General features: G+C 43.4%; 1 protein-coding gene across 1 annotated transcript; it reads right to left on the reverse strand.

Moving 5' to 3' along the window:
- Window positions 1-9,565: 9,565 nt before the first annotated feature.
- ZG16 (zymogen granule protein 16) lies at window positions 9,566-11,236 on the reverse strand. The gene is made up of 3 exons (XM_005882023.2): window positions 11,178-11,236; window positions 10,881-11,013; window positions 9,566-9,978 (listed from the first exon to the last, which is right to left on the reverse strand). The coding sequence occupies exons 1-3, from the start codon at window positions 11,230-11,232 to the stop codon at window positions 9,663-9,665; spliced, it is 504 nt and encodes a 167-aa protein (XP_005882085.1). The 5' UTR covers window positions 11,233-11,236; the 3' UTR covers window positions 9,566-9,662.
- Window positions 11,237-17,040: the final 5,804 nt, after the last annotated feature.

Genomic DNA, 17,040 nt, shown 5'->3' on the forward strand with positions numbered 1-17,040 from the left:
GCGGAGCCAGAGCCAGAGTGAGGGGCCGCAGCTAGATGCGCCCCCTTATGTCGCATGTCTGAGCGAAGGAGACCAGCTCGGATGTTGCCTTCTTTGTAAGTCAACATGCAGCGTAGCGAGCCTCAAGGCAGGCTTGGTCTCCTAGTCGACTTCAGCCGAGCTCCCACATCCTATGGGTTCAACGTCTGTGAGGTAGTGCCCTTTCCTTTCTGGAAGCTTACACGGGGAAGATCATGGCATCTTTGAGCTCCTGGTAGGGCCCTTGTTTGTTTATTTATTTATTTTTAATAATTCTTTATTGTTGAAAGTATTACATATGTCTCCCCCTTTTTCCCCCATTGACCCTCTGTGCCCATGGGTAGGGTCCTTGTTTAGACATTATGTCCTACCTATTAAAAAAACAAAATAAAAAGCAACTATTAGACCAGTGGCTCTCAAATTTTGGGGGCTTTGGAATCCCTTTACATTCTTAAAAATTGAAGCCCCAATGATCTTTTGTTTATGTGGGTTTTATCTATCCATATTTACTGTATTAGAAATTAAAACAAATTTAAACTGTTTATTAATGCACTTAAAAATTATAGTAACAGTCCTGGCCAGGTGGCTTAATCGGTTGGAGCGTCCTCGTGTGCCTCCAAAGGTTTCCGGTTCGATTCCTAGTCAGGGCACATACCTGGGTTGTGGGTTCAATTCCTGGTCTGGGTGCATTCAGAAGGCACGTGATTGATCTCTCCCCCCCCCCCCCTTTCCCTTCTCTCTCTCTCAAATCCTCTGGTGAGGATTTAAAAAAATTACAGTAACAAATCCATAGAGACAAAGTAGATTAGTAGTTGCCAGAGGATGGTGAGGGGTTGGTATATTGGGACTATTGCTAATGAGACAAGCTAGTATCCAGAACAAGCGGAATAGGGAAACAGACAGAAAGCTAAATGGCCAAGCCATTTACAGCCATCTAGTAAATTGAAAAATCCTATCTTCCCTTAAACCTAGGATACTTAAAAGTAAATGGTTTACATTTCCCCCTAACCAGAGGGTAAATAGCTTAAATCACTTTACTCAAGGAGATAGGTAGCAGAAATCCAATTAGTTCTATTTGCCACCACACCCAAGTACAGATAAAGTTAGGGGAATAAGTCTTTTTGGCACAACAGCGTAAAACATGAATATTCTATTGAGATCCTCCCCTAAACTCCCAGCCTAAATGCTAAGGGAACGCACAAGATTTGGTGGGCAGCAGCAGCTAATCCCGGGCTAACCCCCTGAACCTGTCTCCAGGGCTCCCTGTTCTCTGACTTGGTGAGCCAAAGCAGCCCAGCGTAGGCTCATTTCCCCACCTAGTCCCTTTCCTGTTGCTTCCTCTATCCTATACCCTTCCTTGTTTCACTGTCCCCAGATTTAATAAACATCCTCTAAAAAATCACCTGGACTCATATTGTGAAATCTTTCCTGCACGAAATCAAGAACCCACACACTACTGGCAGGTCCCCTTTCCAGTAACACTAATAGGTATGAACTTTCTTTTTGGGGTGGTAGAAATGTTTTGTAATGAGAAAGTGGTGATAGTTGCACAACATAATGAATATAATAAAAACCACTGAAGTGTACACTTAAAAATGGTAAATTTTATGCTATGTGAATGATATCTTCATTTTAAAATCTGCCCTGAAATTACAATAACAAATGCATTACATAAAACATTTTAATTTAAAAAATAATATTTCCAAAGCAAAAAAAATAAAATGTGAGAAGAGAGATATTGTTTTACATTTTTACAAATCTAATGTCTGGCTGAAGAGAAAATAGCTGGGCCCAGTCGGTGTGGCTCAGTGGTTAAGCATCAACCTATGAACCTGGAGGTTGCAGTTCAATTCCCTGTCAGGGCACATGCCCAGGTTGCAGCTCAATCGCCAGTATGGGGTATACAGGAGGCAGCTGATCAATGATTCTCTCTCATCATTAATGTTTCTCTCTCTCTCTCTCTTCATCTCTGAAATCAATAACAAAAAATATATCCTATATAATAAAAGGGTAACATGCAAAGTGACCAAACAGCAGAACGACCAGTTGCTATGACATGCACTGACCACCAGGGGGCAGACGTTCAATGCAGGAGCTGTCCCCTGGTGGTTAATGCAATCCCACAGGGGAAGCACCGCTCAGCCACAAGCTGGGTTGACAGTGGGTGAGCACAGCAGCCTGCCTCATGGCAGTGCTAAGGATGTCCAACTGACGGCTTAGGCTCAGGGCCTAAGCCGTCAGTCGGACATCCCCTGAGGGCTCCCAGACTGCAAAAGGGTGCAGGCTGGGCTGAGGGACCTCCCCCCACAAACCCCCAGTGCATGAATGTTGTGCACCGGGCCTCTAGTCTACACTAATAAAAGAGAAACATGCAAATTGGGGTCACTCCACTATGCCCACCAGCCAATCAGAGCAACTATGCAGATTAACCCAACAAAGATGCCGGTTAATTTGCATACGCAGGCACGGAGCGAAGACTGAAGGCTCTGGCTGGAGTGAAGACTGAAGACTAAAGACTGAAGACTGAAGACTGAAGACATGTGAAAAATGCCCAAGTTTTGCAACATCAGAAAGACCTGAGTTTAATCCTGTGCTACATACTATGTTTATGACTTTGGACAAATAGTGGCATTTCTCAGAGTACCTAGTAAGGCACCTAATAAATATTTGTTATATGACTGAATTAAGTAATATAATTATTCTAATAGGCCTCATCCAGTCAAAGGCTGAGAACAAAACTGATACTGTATGGTATCACTTTATATAGAATCTAAAATCGAGGCTTGGCTTCTCCACTGCCGCTGGACCAAAGGCCTGGGTCCCGGGTGCCGGAGGAAAACTGGTGCCAGCAGCCATGGGAAGGAAGGCCTATTGCGCGAATCTTCGTGCAACGGGCTTCTAGTATATATATAAAAGAAAAAATAGCTGGATTCTCATATCTACTTCTGCATTTGTCTGTTCTGTTATCATATATCATATAACCTCTTGAAAACACCACCATACACTCAAGAAAAAGGATGCAAGGGGAAACAATCAAATGACATCATAGTTTTAGTATGAAAATAGTTTTGTACTTGCAGATTCCCCTGAAAATGTCTCAGGGATCTCCAGAATCTTCTGGACCACGTTTTGAGAACCACTGACTTAGAGATTGGCAGTTTGATTTTTCCCTGCACTTCAGAATAGGGTATTCAGGTTTTCACAGTTGTTGCCAGTCCTCAGATATTTGGTAAGATACCTGCCAGAAATAGTGAAAAGAGCATAGGTCAGCCTTGGCTGGGTGGTTCGGTCGATTGGGGTGTTGTCCTGTACTCCAAAAGGTTGCAGGTTCCATTCCCAGTCAGGGCACATGACTGGAGTATGGGTTTGATACCTAGTCGGGGCATGTGCGGGAAGCAACTGATAGATGTTTCTCTCTCACACCCGTGTTTCTCTCTCTCTAAAATCAATAAAAACATATCCTCTGGTGAGGGTTAAAAAAAATCACATAATTAAAAAAAAAAAAAGAGTATAGGTGAGGGAGTCAGGAGTTCTAAGGATGAATAAGTAGCTCGGATGCAGGGCTTTGATGCCAGGTCACCCACAGTAGAGATTTAGCCTCTTTGTGCCTCCGTTTCCTCAGTTTTTAAGAGAGAATAATGGTTGGACATGCCTCCCAGGTTTGATTTAAGGGTACCATCTGCCTTGTGGAAATTAGGATTGTTAAACACCTGACATTCAAAGACAATAAAATAATTCAGTTCACAGTGTATTATTTGCTTGTAGTGTGCTAGCCCACTGTCCTAGGTTGTAGGGATACCATGGTGAACAAGAAGACAGACATGGTCCCTGTTTTCCTAGAGTTTATTTTTTTGTGGGGATAGCGGTGTGGGAGTGAGTGATCGTGACAGACAATAAACAGAACTTTTAGGGGGCGAATGGGTAGCAAGATCTGCATCTGCCTGGTTGAAATTAGGCTTGTTAAACACATGATATTCAAAGAGAAACTGAGTTATTTTTAACTTCCAAACTAGACTCTTAGAAAACAAAGGAGAACAGAAGAAAGTAGAACATAGAGTTTATACCACAAAAATTAGAGACTAGTGAATGATGCAGATGATTCTGTTCTTCAAGCCTACGAAGGTTAAGTGAGGGTCATCTGGGGTGAAAGGCATAGTGGCAGTGATGGAGGCTGGGAAAGAGAGGACCACACTTGGAAGGCCAAGAGGAGAAGAAGGAGTCCTTAAATCAGTGATTTTCAACCTTTTTCATCTCTTGGCACACATAAACTAATTACTAAAATTCTGCAGCACAACCAAAAAATATATTTTTTGTTGATCTGACAAAAAAAGTTACAATTTTGGTTCATTCACACCAGATGGCTATTGTTGTGTTGGCTGTTGTCATTTCTTTATTTGACAATCTAAGGGAAAAGCGGTCAGTCAGTGCTCTTGACCTATATAGTCAGGTATTCTTTTAAAAATTCTTGTGCCACAGTGGTTGAAAATCACTGCCTTAGATAACAGATCACCACAGCTGGCCAGGAAGCTGGCACCAGTCTACCCAGAAGGGCACTGAGGACTGAAGTGAGCTTTGGTGGCTGCTGTGCAGGGGCAAGTTTGATGTGCTCACAGGAATGATGAGACTTGCTCTGCAGAGGTTGTGTTGAGAAGACAAAAAAAGAATAGTGTATTCATGTTTAAAACAAAATATTGTAATCCCTAGAGCAAAAATTCGCAAAATGTGATCGGGGCGGGGGGGGGGGGGGGGGCTCCCTGGCCTCTGCAAAGTTAAAACTATTTTCATAATAATACCAAGATGTTATTTGCCTTTTCTCAGTATTTATTTCATTGATTTTTAGAGAGAGAGAGAAACATTGATTGGTTGCCTCTGCATGCGCCCTGAATAGGGATCAAACTCACCACCCCTTCTGGTGTACAGGACAACACTCCAACCAACTGAGCCACACCAGCCAGGGCAACCTTTCCACTCTTACTCATAAGTGTACAGTGGAGTTTTCCACAGTTTACATGATAGGTACTATCACAACAGATTGAATGCAGAATGGGCTAACTTAGTGTAGTGTGAAAAAGTCAGAAGAGTGGTTGCCTTTTGGGAGTTGTGGGAAGGAAGTGATTGGGAAGGGCTAAAAGGAAATTTTCTGAGGTGATGGTACTGTCCTATATCTTTAAAGGAGTTTGGGTTATATAAGTATATGCATTTGTCAAAGCATGACAGGTTTTTTTCAACTGCATGATCCTCATATTAGAATTCTTATAAGATTTTGTTCCTAAGATATTTGAAAATCATGGACATGTGAAAAATACCCAAGTTTTGCAACATCAGAAAGACCTGAGTTTAATCCTGTGCTACATACTATGTTTATGACTTTGGACAAATAGTGGCATTTCTCAGAGTACCTAGTAAGGCACCTAATAAATATTTGTTATATGACTGAATTAAGTAATATAATTATTCTAATAGGCCTCATCCAGTCAAAGGCTGAGAACAAAACTGATACTGTATGGTATCACTTTATATAGAATCTAAAATTATAAAGTCAAAACTCATAGAAACAGAGTAGAATGGTGGTTGCCAGGAACTGGGAAATGCAGGAAATGGGGAGATGTTGGTAAAAGGGTGCAAACTTTCAATTATAAGGTAAGTTCTGAGGATCTAAGATGTACCATGGTGATTATAGTTGACTAGAGGCCTGGTGTACGAAATCGAGCATGGTAGGGTCCCTAGGCCTGGCCGGTGATCAGGGCCAATCTGCGGAGCAACTGGCTAGGCGATCAGCGGGGGGTCCCCACTGGCACCCGCCTTGGCAGCCTGGGGCCTGCAGGCTGGAGGCAGCTCCTTCATTGACCGTCTGCCCCTTGGTGGTCAGTGCACATCATAGCAACTGGTCGTTCTGCCGTTTGATCGATTTGCATATTAGGCTTTTATTATATAGGATAATATTGTATTGTACAATTGTATAGTTGAAATTTGCTGAGAGAGTAGATCCTAAGCTCACGAAATTTTTTTTAAAGAGTAATTATGTGAGATGATAGATGTGTTAATTTAATTTGGGAATCCTTTCATAATATATACATATATCAAATTATATTGCATACCCTAAATATATTACAATTTTATTTGTCAATTATACTTCAATAAAGCTTGAAATTTCTCTCTTGCCTTCTAGTGCATCATTACTCATTTCCTTTACCTCTCAGATCACTCTGTTCTTTATTTCTTTAACTGATTCTTCTTCTTTGTACCAACCATCAAAAGTTTATATTCTGCTCTCTTCTGACTTCGGCCTTCTCATTTTATATGTCTGCAGTGTCCCTCAGTGACTTCTTCTACACCCATGATTTGAACTGCATTATCTATGTGCTGAATCTACTAAGCTCTGTATCAAAGCTTTATTCTCAAATATCTCTCTGCCTACTGTTGGATCTCAACCAGGTTGTACCACAGATTTATCAAAATTCAGCAGGTCCAAAAAGCTAATTAATTTTTCCTTTGTGTTTCCCCATCTCAGAGAATATCCCTCTCTTCCTAGTTGCCCAAGCTGCAGATATGGAAGTTCTCTAGACTCTCCTCCTTCACTCACCCTCATGCTTACAGTTACCAAGTTCTTCTGAGTCTATTCTCTCCCTCAAATCTCTCAAATTCTTCCTTTTCCTTTATTCCTCATATACTGTCTTTGTACAGACATTTAATCATTTCTGATGTAGACCTAGTCTCAAATATTTTCTTATCCTTCTTTTACCTTAGTCCATTTCCTCCACTTACACCAGAAAATTTATTTTTTTATAAATCTTATCAATCCCCTGAGCAAAATTTTCATTCAGTGTCTTCCTATAGCCCATAAGATAAAGTTTAAATGGTTTCACATGCTATTTATGGTCCTCACCTTTCCATGAGACTTCATTTTTTGCCTCTGCATTGTACTCTGCATTTTAGCTATACTGAACCACTTGTAGTTTCCATATCTTCAGATTTCTGCATAAGCAGGTCTCAGCACCCTGTACTGCCTCCCCATACACACACACACACACACACACACACACACACACACACCTTCCTTCACAAAGTCTTCTCTGACACTCCCAGAGAAATTTACCCCTCCTTTGGCTCCTTTAGCATCCTATGAAAACACCTTTGCCCTGGTTTTGCTCAATGGTTAGAGTGTCAGCCTGGGAACTGAAGGGTCTCAGGTTCCCAGCCCAGGTCGGAGTGTGTGTGGGAACAGTGTATTTCTCTCACATCTCTCTCTCTCTCTCTCTCTCTCTCTCTCTCTCTCTCTTTCTCTTTCTCTCTCCCCCCTTCCACTCTCTCTAAAGATCAATGGAAAAAGTATCCTAGGGTGAGGATTAAACAAAAAGAAAAACACCTTTGTTACAGCACCAATAAATCTATTTGACCAGAAGAAAAGTAACAAATCTTTGGTAGTCTTTATGTTCCTAGAACTTAGCAGGGAATGTTTGATAAATGTGTGATTAGCTCAATTCAATAATTAAAAAACCTTATTAAGTAAAAGAAAGTTTTCTTTAAATAAAATGTTCTGCATAATTCTGATATGTAGACTAGACAAAAGCCAGAAATCCTATCACTTAATCCTCTTCTGCTATGTATGCCTCTTAGGTGCCAGTGCCTTCACTGGGCACAGTGTGAAAACCACTGGTTTAAAGGCTGTCCTAGCCCTAGCTGGTTTGATTTAGTGGATAGAGCATCGGCCTGTGGACTGATGGGTTCGATTCGGGTCAAGGACACATGCCCGGTTGTGAGCTCGATCCCCAGTAGGGGACGTGCAGGAGGCAGCCGATTAATGATTCTATCATTGATGTTTCTCTCTCTCCCTCTCCCTCTCTGAAATAAATAAACAAACAAACAAATAAATAAAAATAAAGTCTGTTCTAAAGTTGACCAGATATCTGATCTGTCAAAAGTCTGTCATAAAAAGGATTGAAGTGCTGATACATGCTACAACATGAATGAACCTTGAAAACATGTTAAAGGGAAGACACTTGACACAGAAGGCCACATTATTGTAAGATTCCATCTGTATAAAATGTCTGGGATAGGCAAATCCATAGAGACAGAAAGTAGATGAGTTGTTATCAGGGGCTAGGAGAGAAGAATGAGTACCTGCTTAAAGGATATGATATGGAGTTTCTTTCTTTTTAACAGGAGAAAACTCAATTTATTTTTTATTTTATTTTATTTTTTTCCAATCACCACATATCCCTCCTATACCCTCTTCCATCTTCACCCTAAAGTATTATGAATTAGAGAGTGGTGATAGTTGTTCAATCTGTGAATATACTAAAAACCACTGAAATGGCACAAGGGTGAATTTTATATTATGTGATTTATATCTCAATAAAGAAAATTACAGTGACATAATATTCCATCCAATGAAATTGATTAAGAGAAAGGAATTGTTATAAAAATAGTCTAGGCATGAGTTTGTTTCTATAATGTTAATATCTATATATATAAAAGCCTAAGTGACCGAATGACCAGAATGACCGATTGACCATTCCCTATGATGCACACTGATTACCAAGGGGCAGATGTTCAAGGCAGGAGCTGCCCCCTGGTGGTCAGTGTGCTCCCACAGCCAACCTTCCCCAGCCAACCAACCTCCTGCCACCCTCACTGGGACTGGGCAAGCCGGCCCCAATTGGTCCCAATCTCTGGCCAGGCTGAGGAACCCCACCTGTGCACGAATTTGTGCATCAGGCCTCTAGTTTCTTTATAAAGTTACATGTACATAATTGTTATCTTTGTCTAATTGGGAAGAAATGTTTTAGGACTGGGAACTAGAGTCCTAAGAATTATTTTCAAAGCAGCTTTATATTGCTGAATCTAACCAGTCACTCTAATCCCTGAACTCTAACCAATCCCTTATGTTCATAGAAACCCACAGTAGAAATCTCCCCCACTTTGAAGAGCCCTTTTATTTTGAGGATGGTGTTGATAGCATAGAAGCTGTGAGGAAGTGGTGACTTCCTAAGGAAGGAACCTCAGTTCTGAAGGAGCTAGAAAGGACACCAGGGCTTATGGGTAAAGGTGGGGAGGGACTAGTCTGGGTAATAGGCAGAGTCCTTGACACATTAGGCTAAACTTCAGGTGGGTTCTGGGAAAGAACAAAGGATAAAGGTCCGGGCCACCCACATACAGGGAGTGGGTTAAGTTCTAGAGAGTGAGGTGACAGCCTTGGTAAAGAGGTGCTATCTCAAGGGAGGGGAGGACAAGGGGAGAGAAGGGCTAGAGAGTGGAGCATCTTGGGTTTGGGCAGCAAGTCACATCGAGGCCTTACCCTCAGCCTCAGAACTCCAATTTGGGTAAACACTCTCAGGAGCTATCCTTGAAAAATGAATTAGTGCAAATCAGAATCTTATCTCCTTTTGATAAACAATGAAGAAAAGCCCAAGACTTTAACACCTTTCCCCCATCCTCCCACTCTTCCCTAGACTAACATCCTACAGATAGTCAAGAAAGAGATTCACACATCCATACCCAGAGTCAGGAGGTGGATCCCAGCTGCAGACACCCACATACACACAAGTTTAGCCATGCCCTTTTATTTTTTAAATGGAGCCATGTGGATGGGGTTAGTGGCAAGGGGGTTCTCACCCCCCACACTGCATTGCTCTTGCTAGGTCTCAGCAGCTGCTGCAGTCACTGGGATAATCGTCCCAGTGCAGGCCGATGGCATTAATGAGGGAGCCAGAGCGACCACTGATGAATCGTAGCACAGAGTTGGGGTGCAAGGGGACAGCATTGAAACTGGTGCCTGTGTCTTTTCCAAAAGGCAGGTAGCGGCCCTTGTCAGTCACGAAGACCAGCTTCCTCAGATAATACTTGTACTTGCCAGACACCTGGATCACCGATTCCCCAGGGTGCAGAAAGATCTCCTCCAGGTCTCCCTGGCTGCCACCCACATAGTCGCTCCACACCTTGCCATAGCGTACCTGGAGACTGGGGACAGGGTGAGGAGGAAGGAAGGGGAGACACTGAATAGGGTAATGAGAACACAGGACCTCTTGGCCTCTACCCTGAGACCTTCAAACTGGTGACAGGGATGGTAAGCCTCCTGCCAGTTCCACAGTGTGTGAGGCTTGGGTGAGCCCTTGGAGATCATACAGGGAACTTCAACTCCTCATTTTGACCACAAACAGACTCACAGAGGGAAAACAACTTTCCCAGAGTCACTCAGTAAGTGCCAGAGCTTGAGCTTGAAGTCTAGACTCCCACTGTACCCTCACCCCCACCTGAAAGAAGCAAAGCAATTTCTCAAACATCTGAAAGGCTCTCATGAGGGAAAAGACTTGTCTCTGCTGTACCAGCATGCGGATCCAGGATCAGAAGGATACACATTTTAGGAGAGGCATCAGCAAAGATGGAGGATGCCAGAGGGGGTTTAAACCTAGGGTAGGGCCCTGGCCAGGTAGCTCAATCCTGATATGCATCGTCCCAGTATACTAAGGTTTTGGGTTTGATCCCAGGTCAGACCACATACAAGAAACAACTAGTGAATGAATAAATAAATTAAACAACAAATCAATGTTTCTCTCTTTCTCTCTTCCTCTCCCTTAAATCAATCAATAAATTTTTTTAAAAAAGTAAAATAATAAACCTCGATTGGGGGCCAAACTAGACAACTTCCAGGCCCCTGAGAGTTTATGGTATGGATCACTCATGTTTGGGTTGTAGAGGTTTCAGCAGTGCAGGTCTCAAATCCAAGCCTCTAGCAGCTTTCACATACCATGTTATCTCTGGACTTGCTGATTGAAACAGGTGTGACCCAAAGTGACTGAGAAGTTCCCACTTTAGTAAGATCCCAGAAGGTCCTCAAACCACAGAAACTCAGTGAATCTTACCCTACGATGTAGTATCTGTTGACGCGGACACGGATGGCAGTGATGGGGCCGTCCATCTGGTTGCCAGAATGAGAGAATCGTTGTCCGCCACCGCCTCCATACTCTCCATTGTAGGAGGAGGACCTCGCCTGAACTGGAAGGGAAAGTAAGAGATTGAGGGAGAAGTTCCCTGAGAGCTCAGTTTCTCCCTACCATGCATATTCCTCCCACAACTCAGTTCCCACCACCCCAAGCCTGCCTCTGAAAGCCTTGGCCGCCAGCAGTGACCCCGTACTGGGCTCCCAGATTCTCACTTACTGGCATTGGCAGAGGCCGATGCACAAAGGAGGGCAAGAACCGCAATGGCCAACATTCTGGGGCTGAAATGGGAAGAAAGGAGAAGGTGAAGATTTACCCTCTTCCTCAGGACTTCATTTACCCAGGCATCCCTGACCTCCAGTTGAGACTCAGACCTAGCTGACCCAGTCTTGGCTTTGAAAGCATGCATAGTCTCTACTCCTGTTCCTCTCAGATACTATCTTCTGTGTCCTTATCCCCCCTGGTCGGCCTGTAGCCAACCCTCCTCGTCTGTCCCAAGGCAGAAGATCAATCCTAACCCTCCATCTGGATTAAGCTGTATTGAGCGCTGCTCCCTCCTGGCACAAAGCAGGAAAGGAGTTTTCTAAAGAAGTAGAGGACATCTCCAAATCATAGAAACGGTTGAGTTTACCAAACCAGGAGTCTGAGAAAACCTAACTGAAGTCCAGCTGGGGTAGATTGGCCTGATTTATGGGGCATCTGGGGCATAGTTTAAATTCCTAGTTTTACCCTGGTCTCAGAAGGAAAAGAGCATTTTAGAGGTGTGTCCCTGTGTCACCTGAGGAGTGAAGGCAGTCAGAGAAGAGACTGTGCCAACACCAGTTTCCAAGTAGTTCTGGTGGAGGTGGGATAGATTGAAAAGTTGTAGGAGTTGGGACTAGCTCAAGATATTAGATTCCCTGGTGCATAATATATTTGTCATCATTCTTTCTCCACTATCACAAATATGGCCATGTCCACGCCCCTGAGCATCCCAAGTGTCCCCAGTCTTTCAGCTGAGACCCAGATATCGATGCACCTATGACTAACTCCAATCCTGACACCCCGCTCTCCCCTCTGCCATTCAATCCAAGCCAGCTCTTCTCCTGCTCAGCGTGAATTCCCCCTAACTCACATCCAGGCCTCCTTGTCTCCCCTTAGCTCAGGCCTCTGTCACCCCTTACCTGGCAGTTTCAGATGCAAAGTAACCCCCCAGGATCTTGCAGATCTTTTATACTATGTCTAAGCCCTCCCTCTGCTCTTTATCGTGTGAACCTCACCTCCTGGGCAAACATGATCAATCTCTTAGGGTCAGTTGTCAGGCAGGGTCTGGAACATTTTATCCAGCCCCTCCCCTTAAGGGTTACAGGTGGCAGGGTGGGGTCCACTCTAGGCCAAAGACCAGATCTCAGGAGGAGCAGAATAAACTTGAGAAATATCACCAAGCAAAGGGCAAACAGCTTTGGGTGGGCAAAGTCACTAATCACCTCTGGGTGTGGCCTAAGGTTCTCCCTCCTCTATTGGATGTTTACAAGGGCTCTCACCTGCAATCTGTTCTCCTTTTGAATAACATTGCCCTCTCCAGCCATTAGAAAGGAATTGCACTGCCCACGTCTTATACTTTAGGAGGGCCTACTATTTGCCTGACAAAATTTTTTTCTGCTCCCCTAGTATTTTATGTGAAAAAGTTCAAATGTATAGAAAAATTGGAACAATTGTACAGTGAATACCCATACACCATGTACATTGTACCATGGTTATATTTTGCTGTACTTGCTTTTGTTTTCATCTATTCATCCTCAAACTTCTAAACCCTTCACAAATCTTTGAAAAGGGTGACTTGGGACTACAAGTGGACTTTTGAACATGTGTAGATCTCCAGGGATACACATAGTCAGTCCAGCGGGCAACTGGGAAGCTGAGGAACTAAGAGTAAACAGGTCCTCTAGCCCAGTGGTTGGCAAACCGCAGCTCGTGAGCCACATGCGGCTTTTTGGCCCCTTGAGTGTGGCTCTTCCACAAAATACCACGTGCGGGCGCGCACGTACAGTGCGATTGAAACTTCGTGGCCCATGCGCAGAAGTCGGTTTTCGGGCTAGCCGAGTCTATTTTGAAGAAGTGGCATTAGAAGAAGTGGGGGGTGTCGGTTGGTCGGGCGACGGGAGACACAGCGCAGGCGTACCCTAATTAAGTTAATAACAATGTACCTAAGTTTTAAAAATTTGGCTCTCAAAAGAAATTTCAATCGTTGTACTGTTGATATTTGGCTCTGTTGACTAATGAGTTTGCCGACCACTGCTCTAGAGGGGCGCAGGGTCCTCAGGCCTCAAGCTGTAGCCTACACAGGACAACTGTTCCTCCCAGCAGATCTGAAACTTCCCCAGGGTTGATATCAGAGATTTCTTGTCTTTGCAGGCCCTTCCCCTCCAGGATCAATTCCTCTCCACCTAAAATCCCTAGGACTGACTTCTGAGTTCTACTTCATGACCCTCTAGGGCTGGTCCTCTAACCCTCTGAGTCAGCAGGTCCTTCCAAGCAGAGAGAAGCATGGAGTCTGTCATTAATGACCACTCCTTACAGGTTCCTCTCCCCTTACAGGCTCCCCACCCCTTACAGACTCACCACCTGGGACTGAGTAGCCTCCTACAAACAAAGGGAGCCCCATCCTGAGCAGCCAGAAATAGGGTGTGGCTCCTGGCTGGGAGATTCCGGGTGCCTGGAGGACAGGCAAGGATGCCTTGCTTGAGCTCTCCTTTCCAACCTTCTCCAAGTCCTTTACCAAGACTTTTACCTCATTCTAGCTGTAACGTTCTGTATGTCTCTGTCCTCTCTGTGTTTGCCTCTCATTGCCAATTTTCTCTTGTTAAACAAAAAACATAACCTCTGTGGCTGAAAGCCTTTTTAAAGGACAGGGTTTATTGAGCCATATGCTAGTCAGAAAAGGACAGGTCCTGGAGCGTGAAGTCTAAATCACCAGCAGCAGGGCCAGGTGAAGATAAGCGTGTCTGCTGTCCTGGAGTTACAGAGCTCTGTTACATTATGTTCTGGGGAAGGAAGATGTGAGTTGTTTTGAAAGAATTTACGCAGACTACAGATAAAGGGGGATGGGAAAAGGTGAAGGGGGCAGTTCTAGGGTAGTGCACAGTCCATAAGGAAGAAATATTTATTATTCTTGATTAGGTACAGGCGACAGTCCTGAAAGTTCATGCAGATTCAGGATGTGGTGGTGTCCAGTGGTGGCTACAGATGCCTGGACTTGAGTCAAAGCCCTAACACACTCAGGAATGCAGCTGTCTTTTGCTCATTGGCCCACAGCTAATAGTAAGTTAATGGTTTGTGCCTCTTTTACCTTCTGGCAGCCTGTAATTTAATTTGAAATGTTTCTCTTGTCACTCTCCCTTTATGTCTTGATCTTCCACCACATCTCCTGCTCTGAGGCTTTTCTCCCCACCCCCCTTTTTTTGAAGCTTTTCTTTACATTCCCTCTTTCCTTTTTTCCTTCTGCCATATTTTTTTCCCTTCTGCCTCTTCTCTGTCTCTCCACCTCTTCCAAGCTCTTTCTCTCTTTCCCTCTGTCCTCTCACCATAGGCCATCTCAACTCTTTCTTCTGAGGAGCATATCACACAGTATGTGACCAGAAACAGGAAGTCAATGATGGCAGCTCAGAAAGGTCTCACCATGTGAGAATGCCCTCATATTTCCATGCATGACACATCGGGGACCCTCAGAATACAAGCTCCCACACTTGTCATAGGTTCACTTTGATGTACCGATCCCGCCTATGCAAAGACCCAGAGTCTCCTCCAGGCCTGCAGACTGCTCCCTGGGTTCCCCACAGCAAGTCTCAGTCTCCTCTCCAGAGTGGAAGAGATGCCTTTCCTGTGGTGGGAGGAGTCTCCGGGTTCATCCTCCTCCGGTCCTAGAGACAAGGAAGGCCACTGTGTAGCTAATGCTGGTATGTTTAGGTTTGCTCGATGCAGTGCCTGAAAAGCCAGAAGGAAGAAGGTGAAGGCAGTGGGACACCAGGCCCCACTCTGCTTCCACCTCATCAGCTCCCACTTGATCTGCTTCACATTTTTAAAATTGATTTTAGAGAAGGGGGTAAACATCTATGTGAGAGAGACATTAATCAGTTGCCTCCCTTACATGCCCAAAATGGGGATCAAACCTGCAACCTAGATATGTGCCCTGACTGGGAGTTGAACCTGCAACCTTCCAGTACATGGGACAATACTCCAACCAGCTGAGCCATCTGAGGGCTGATCTGTTTCATATTTTACCCATATGCTAGCTGTGAGCCTACCTGCCCCTTAAAATCCAGATAAAGTTGCCATAAACCTTGCCCCATCCCCCGTACCACAGGCAGTGAAAGCCCAAACTCTTTCAAAGCTTCCTGCTATTGACAGCTTCCTGCTGTCTCAACCCCTCTCATAGTCTCCTCTGCCCTTTGGCAAAGCAACTCATTCAACACACATTTATGTGTTGGAGGCACTTTCTAGAAGATGCTGAAAAGATAGCAAAGAGGAAGAGAGAGAAATCCTACTCACTAGGCACTTTCACTCCAGTTTGGGCAGTCTGCCAAATGAACAACTACATTACTGCATGATATATGCTATAAAAAAAGTAAGCAAAGTAGAGATCAAGGAAGAAATAAAAAAACTGCCTGGAAACAAATAAAAATGAACACACAACAACCCAAAATCTATGGGACAAAGCAAAAGCATTCCTGAGAGGGAAGTTCATAGCTCTACAGGCCTACCTCAAGAAACAATAAAAATTTCTAATAAACTAACCCTACAATTTAAAGAATTAGAGAACAATAAGAAAAGCTCAGAGTAAGTAGAAGGAAGGAATCAATAAAGATCAGAACGAAAATAAATGACATAGAGACTAAAACAAAAACACACACACACACAAAAAAAACCCACAAAAGATCAATGAAACTAAGAGCTGGTTCTTTGAAAAGATAAACAAGATTGATGAACCTTTAGCCAGAGTCATCAAGAAACAGAGATGCCGAAACCGGTTTGGCTCAGTGGATAGAGTGTCGGCCTGCGGACTGAAAGGTCCCAGGTTCAATTCCGGTCAAGGGCATGTACCTGGGTTGCGGGCACATCCCCAGTGGGAGATGTGCAGGAGGCAGCTGATCGATGTTTCTCTCCCATCGATGTTTCTAACTATCTATCTCTCTCCCTTCCTCTCTGTAAAAAATCAATAAAATATATTAAAAAATAAAAATAAAAAACAAAGAGAGAGGACCCAAATAAATAGAATCAGAAACGAAAGAGTTGAAATAACAACTGATACCACAGAAATACAAAGGATTACCAGAAATTACTATAAACAACTCTATGCCAACAAGCTGGACAATGTGGATGAACAAATTCCTAGAAAAATACAATCTTCCAAAACTGAATCAGGAAGAAACAGAAAACCTGAATAGGCCAATAACAACTGATGAAATTGAAGCAGTAATAAAAAAACTCCCAGCAAATGAAAGCCCTATTCCAGACAGCTTCACAGGGGAGTTTTATTAAATATTCAAAGAACTAACACCTATCCTCCTCAAACTCTTCCAAAAAATCCAAGAGGAAGAAACACTTCTAAGCTCTTTCCACAAGGTCAGCATTATCCTAATTTGAAAACCAGGTAAAGACACTAAAAGAAAGAGAATTACAGGCCAATATCCCTGATGAACATAGATGCTAAAATTCTCAACAAAATATTAGCAAATTGGATCCAGCAATATATTAAAAAGATCATACAGCATGACCAAATGGGACTTATTACAGGGATGCAAGGCTGGTATAATATTCACAAATCAATAAATGTGATACATCACATAAATTGAAAGACAAAAATCACATGATCATATTAATAGATGCAGAAAAAGCATTCAACAGAATCCAATACCCATTTTTATAACTCTCAGCAAAGTGGGAATAGAGGGATCATACCTCAACATAATAAAGGCCATATATATGACAAATCTACAGCCAACATCATCTCAATGGGTAAAAACTAAAACAATTTCCCCTAAGAACAGGAACAAGACAGGGATGTCTGCTTTCACCACTCTTATTCAACACTAGAGGCCCAGTG

Source organism: Myotis brandtii, unplaced genomic scaffold (genome assembly GCF_000412655.1).
Source record: "Myotis brandtii unplaced genomic scaffold, ASM41265v1 scaffold698, whole genome shotgun sequence".
Classification (NCBI taxonomy): Eukaryota; Metazoa; Chordata; class Mammalia; order Chiroptera; family Vespertilionidae; genus Myotis; species Myotis brandtii.

Coding starts and splice junctions, on each gene's coding strand:
- ZG16 (XM_005882023.2), bottom strand. CDS start 11,232: ATGTTGGCCATTGCGGTTCTTGCCCTCCTTTGTGCATCGGCCTCTGCC. Junction 11,014..11,177: donor ATCGGCCTCTGCCAATGCCA/GTAAGTGAGAAT, acceptor TTTCCCTTCCAG/TTCAGGCGAGGTCCTCCTCC. Junction 9,979..10,880: donor AACAGATACTACATCGTAGG/GTAAGATTCACT, acceptor CCCTGTCCCCAG/TCTCCAGGTACGCTATGGCA.